Source organism: Heloderma suspectum, chromosome 4, assembly GCF_057233095.1.
Source record: "Heloderma suspectum isolate Gila_16-S chromosome 4, 16-S_ref, whole genome shotgun sequence".
Lineage (NCBI taxonomy): Eukaryota > Metazoa > Chordata > Lepidosauria > Squamata > Helodermatidae > Heloderma > Heloderma suspectum.
Window position 1 is genome coordinate 146,451,184 of NC_139461.1, and position 6,000 is coordinate 146,457,183.

At 48.0% G+C, this 6,000-nt stretch overlaps 1 protein-coding gene across 1 annotated transcript in view; it reads left to right on the forward strand.

Moving 5' to 3' along the window:
* SLC4A9 (solute carrier family 4 member 9) overlaps window positions 1-5,608 on the forward strand; it is a 52,046-nt gene extending 46,438 nt beyond the window's left edge. The window contains exons 21-22 of the mRNA XM_084850860.1: window positions 1,632-1,736; window positions 5,204-5,608. Coding sequence (XP_084706986.1) covers window positions 1,632-1,685 — 54 coding nt within the window. The 3' untranslated portion in view covers window positions 1,686-1,736; window positions 5,204-5,608. The remainder of the gene's footprint in view (window positions 1-1,631; window positions 1,737-5,203) is intronic.
* Window positions 5,609-6,000: the final 392 nt, after the last annotated feature.

Genomic DNA, 6,000 nt, shown 5'->3' on the forward strand with positions numbered 1-6,000 from the left:
TTTATAACCAGGAGGATTAAGGGCACGGCCACCCTTCGACCCTCCCCCCGAGAGTGTCAGTCTTCAGAGGCCTTGGGCCTGAAATGGTGCTTTGACCAATGTGGGTGGGCATCAAACTGCAGGTGCTCATCACCTGCCAGAAAAAAGGCACCTTGCCTGGCAAATCTGTGCCATGTGTGGGACTTCAGGAGCAAGTCCCCCACCCATATTCCACCCTCTGCTGCTAGCTCATTTCCCCATCTGCAGAAAGGAACTTCCAAGGATCACAGTGTCTAAGGGCACAATCCTATGCATGCTTAGACAGAAAAAAGTCCTACAACTCCCAGCATGCTCCTGCCAGCATGGTTGGCTCAGTCCTCCTGGGAGTTGTAGGACTTTTATCTGTCTAAGCATGCATAGGATTGCACCTTAAAGCATCTTATAAGTTTCTGGGTAGAGTGAATGAAAAGCTATCCTGTCACAGGACATAGGCACAAACTGTTTGGAAGGATGAGGTGGCAAGACTAAGCCCAGTGTGTGCGCAGAGTGCGCAAACCCTGGCGCACAAATTGATCTGTAAGTGCAGGTTAGGAAGGCCTAGTGACGATAGTGTGGCAAGCCTCTCTTTCTGCCTCCAGTCAGTTTTGGCCTTTAGGAGGCCTGGCTTGTTAATGGGGTCGGTCAGTCTGGCCTCAGGAAAGAACGTATTTCCATGTCTACCTCCCTGGCTTCATTAAGCAGTCCACTTAGGCCCAAAATCACTTTAAGCATGCAAAGTGGCAGCCTGGCCCCTTTCTCTAGCCAGTGCTAGCCATTCATAGTTCTGACCCCAGCTCCTGGGTAGTTCTTACTAGGGGTGCCAGAAAAATCCTCAAGGGAGTCTCAAGGGAGTCTCCAGCATGGTGCCTGTGAGCTTCAGTGTGCCCACAGACACTTCTTTTGGTGCCCTTTGCTTTCTTAATATTTTAATTATTTCTTAACTGGGAGGCTGACATGCTGCAAAGCAAAGTCCTGCCCTCCAGCGCCATCTTTATTTGGGTTCAAAAGAGTGGTATTGTGTTAGGGAGCTCAGACCCCACCTCTGCCTCATATATAGGTTCTTGGGCAAGCTTTTCTTTTAGTCTCACCATTTGCCTTCTGGGAAATGAGCATTTTGTGACCAGCCACGGCAGCCATTGTATTAATAGGCAAGCCCTCATGGCAACCATTTTGCGAGAGTTCCCACAACTGAGCTGTGCGTTGTATGCCTGAAAGATGTTTCACTGAGTAGACGTGCAGAGAACTATGCTGCGGTTGGTATGTTTGATGGGAGAATTGGCACAAATTGGTACAAATCACACCTGACGGTGCCCACTTTGCTTCAGCCCTGCAGACTCTGTTCTTGGCCCTATCCCCTATGCTAGACTGCCTCCGTGGCTAGAATGCCTCCCCAAGACCCTTCCCAAATTGGAATTCAGCCCCCAGGTTGAAAAATGTTCCCCACCCTTCCTCTAGCCTGTGCCCTTTCTGAGAATTTGACCGTTGGTCTCCTTCCCCCCTTGCATCTTCTCTCATGGATATTTCAGGGGCAGGAAAGGCAAATCAAAGGCATGAAGAAGTGTGCTACCTTGTCTGTCATTTTATTAACTCCTTTTATCTGTGCTTCTTTTCAGTCTGAACTTATGTACCAAGAAAAAGGACCAGAAATCAACATCTCTGTAAACTAGAGGGACTGACACTCTCCAGCAGCCAAGGCAAAAGATGAGCACGTGTCATACGTAAGGATGGTCTTTTTAAGAATTAGGGCCCATGGGGAAGACTAGTCACAGAATAACATGTTAAAGGGAAACTTCAAGGGTCACTTAGCCCAAGTTTGTATACTCAAGAAGACTCACCGTATCTCAGTTATGCCTGGGAGAGAATAATTCATCCTCTTCCAAAAGCCCCCAAGTGAAGGCTGTTTTGCAGCCAGGCCTGAGGGGGAATCTTCACTACAACAGAAAGAGAAGCACATTGGAGTATTACCCGGATTTTCACGGAATTGGCTTTGGTCCGTCAGGGACACATGAAGCAAGAAAAGGCGAGTGTACCTTACCTTTAAAATCCGGTTTTCACTGGTCACACAGCGCTTGAAAAGAACATACTTCTGGGTTGGGTGCAGGGAGTAGAGTCATCAACTGGGCAGGGGCTGCTCAACCAATGAGAGAGGCTTGTTTCCCAGCCCATCTCCAGGCTTCCCCCTGCTACCACATTATTATGAATGGAGAGTAACTAATTCACAGTTCTGATAGCTAGAAAAACCCAGTTATTCAGTACAGCATCTAAAGTCTCCCTCTGAAAGCAGCCCACTACTCCCATTTTGCCCCATTCCAGCAAACTGTCAGGGAGTTACTGCTCCCCCCCACTTTCCCCAATGTGCGCAGATTTCCCTGAAGAGGCCAAAATCCCCAGTTCTCCCAGTGCAGTATCTGAAGGCTCCACCTGAGAGCACCTCCCTCCATTTTGCTCCACTCCAGCAAACTCACTGAGTTATAGGTTCCAGCCCCCCTTTCTCCTTCCCTGGGCACTTCTCCTTGCTCACAATCACAGGCTTCTCAGCAACTGTGTTCCTGAGACCTTGCTAAATCACTGTAGCAATCAAGTCCTTATTTGTATAAGGGGTTATGCCCTTAAGCCCTTCCTGCAAGCATCACAGAGAAGTGAAGTTAGGAGACATCAGAGACATGGCTTCACACGACATCACAGAAGCTAAGTAACGTAAAGATTAGAGAAGTGCATAATCATGGAGGCTCATTACTCCCACTGGCAAAATGGGGTGCAGGGTGATTCTGAAGCCTCGAAAGAGCGCTCTAGAGCTTTGATATGCTGGAAAGGCAGGCGAGTTACTTTAGTTACCTAGGTTACCAAGGGCATGGCCACATGAAAGACACACCCCTAGGAATGTCCAGATCATACCGAATTTAAAGCGGAGGGATAGGCAGACAGCAGCTGAACCACAGGGGAGCTGAATTAAAGAAAAAGGATGGACTAAAAGTACCCTGAAAAATGTGGCTTCCCCACAGGTAAACTCCGGGGTAGCTGCAGAGTGGCCACAATGGTGACTTTACACCACAACAGCATCAGAGAAAACCTCCCATGTAGACAGCTCCCAGGTAGCTCATTTGATTGGCCAACAGCTCTTAACAGTTATCCTAGTGTATAATTTTAAAAGCCCACAAAAAGCACCAGTGCACATCCCATGTCGTTGATTATGACTCAAACATTTACACTTCAGAAAAAGATGCACTTGCTGTTGCCCACAAGATAAATAAAGAGCCAGGTCTTATGACTCATCTTTGTTACCCTCTAGCATGACCATGATATGAAAGGGCTATACAGATTGGGGTGAGCTTGATTCTCAATAGCTGCCATTTCATTCCATGGGACAAAGCACAAAGCATCTTAGCACAAAGGTCTGTACACTTAATTGGAAGTAAGCTGTTGGTATGAAGTTACCACACGAATGCAATATCATTTGATACACCACCTCCATGATCCCGCTACAGCAGCACCAATGCTACAGCATTTTATTAATAAAAGGTCCAAAGCAAAGTCTTCCCTAGCAAACCTCAGATCAGGCTGCAACTGAAAAACCTCCTTGGGGAGGGCAAAACCTGTGTCCCCCCCCCCCAAAAAGCAGGCTATAGGGCAGAGAGCAGATTGAGCCGCCACCCTAGTCATAGCCCTGGGTCTGTTCTTTACTTTCTCTCATATCAAAAAAGAAGTCCTGCCATCCACTCCTATGGGGAAAAGTCATTGAAGGCTAAATCTCTCATCTCACCATGCCTAGCACTGCATAGCCCAGCCTCCAGCGAGAGGGACTCCAAGGAAGACACTGTGCCTCTGTGTGCCTGGAGACTCATTTCTAAGCACATGTCCCTGAACTCCCGCTCTGCCCCCAATGGACAGGAGCATCACTGCTTCTCCCCCCACCCCACCCTGTGTGGAGAGGCAGCTATAGCTCTGGTAGCGGTCACCCTGTTGTTGAAGCTTGGATGCATTTAAGGTCCAAGCATGAGGCACAGGCTCAGCCGGGCTGGCCTTGGGCAGACAAGGCTTTCTCTTTCACCCCCCGCTGGCAGCTGTTGCTGCTGTCCTGAAAGCGGACTGGGAAGCAAGGAGGTCCAGCCACAGTGCACACTGCAGCCACAGCAAAGGAGGGCCAAGAGCAGCAAAGGAGCGGGGAGAGCCGCTCACTGCCATCCTGCCATGGAGCTCTTCATCTCAGCCTTCACTGCCACCGCCATGAATGGACAAGGTGCCACCCCTTGCTTGAACTATGGAAGAAACACCCACAGTGCCAGGCTTCCCCCATGGGCTGCTTGGCGTTCACCACCAGCACCACTCCCTCCTTGATGCTGGTGCTGGTTGATGCTCACCCCCTGCCACCAGCCCTCCCTGGCGTTGCAGTAAACCCATTTGTCTTTAAAGTGCTACAGTGTTTCTTGTCCAATTCTGCCACAGTTGACCATGGAGACTTTTCTGGAATTTGCTGAAATTTAGTGTGAAGCTTGCACTAAATAATTTAAACTCTACCTTAAAACATTCCCTTGGGAGCAAGCTCCATTTATTGCAGTGGTACTTCCTTCCACATAAGCGTGCTCAGGAACACATCCTTGGGTTTCTGCTCCGTTATCTGTGATAACCCAGAACAGTTGCTTCTTGGTGGTCCTGTCCCTGTACACAATTTTGAGTCATCAGGACCTCATGCTAAGGGCCCATTAGAACTCACAGTCCCCATCAGTGGGGTGCCTTTAACCTTTACCATCAGGACTAGAGTGCTTATCGAAACAGGAGAGTTCTTCCTTTGGTAAAAGTGCTTCGCCTGTGCCAGATACTATTCAGCTCACTCTCCCTCATAAGCACATGTAGCAGGAATTCAAGCATGACACGTAGTGGATTTCTGCTAGCGATACTTAATTCTTGCAAATATTGTCTGGTCACTTTTTGCCTGGTTTATGGCAAGCACTTCCAGGAAAATAAAGATAATCAAATTGCATATGTCTTACCTATGGTTCACTGAATGTTATTCTGGCTCGTGTTCTTCTCTGTTAGACTTCTTTACTGAAAGACTGGTTTCCAAAACGCATTACAAGCACAAAATGTGAGGTCCCTGACACAGAATTTGGAGTGGGGAGGCGCAGAATACAAACATCCATCATTGTGTGTGAGACAAGGGTCATCGAAGTGCTCTTCTTGTTTTCAGACAAAAGCCCAAGCGGATTCCTGTGAGTTTTCTCACAGGAAGAAGACGGCCTGCATTTAGAAGAAGGCCATCCCTGGTGCACTGCAGAATATGGCTGGCACGTGGTGGGTCTTCCGGGGGATTTCAGCATATGGGGGGAAATGCATGCGCTTGCTCGCTCGCTCGCTCTCTCTCTCTCTCTCTCTCTCTCTCTCTCACACACACACACACACACACCCCTATCTTGCTCTGCTGCAGAAGCCCATATTGAACATGCTCTCTTAATTCCAGTATGCCACTATGCAGTCTGGAAAGTCACAATGGGTGCAATTGTTGGTGTATTTATTTATGAAACGATTGACATTCCTCTGTTGCCTTGCTTGCTTCATAAGGCTCTCTGGAGTTATGCTAAATAAAATATACCAGAAAGATTATTGTTGCCACGATCATTCCTTTATTTGTGTATTTCAAATTTCAGTTCCCCTTACCCAGTGCCACCGAATACTGTCCCTTTTTGTTGGAGAGATTCAGAAGGTGATTATCAGGGGTGTCTGCTCTGCCCTCTCAGAAATGTGGTCCGATCAGGGGTGAAACCTACTTTGCTTTCTTTGGTGGGCCCTCAGCCTTTGGATGGCACATACCAGGATGGTAGGTTTCTTGGGCTAGGGAGGGGCTGGCGGTCTCCCAGCTGTGGGAAAGCTGGTATAATTTGATCCAATTTTGCAACTTGCAGCATAGGCAGAACTATTGAAACTGAAATTTAAAGGCTAGCTTTTTCTTATTAAACGCATAGGTTTGGGTATACCTATCTTTCTATA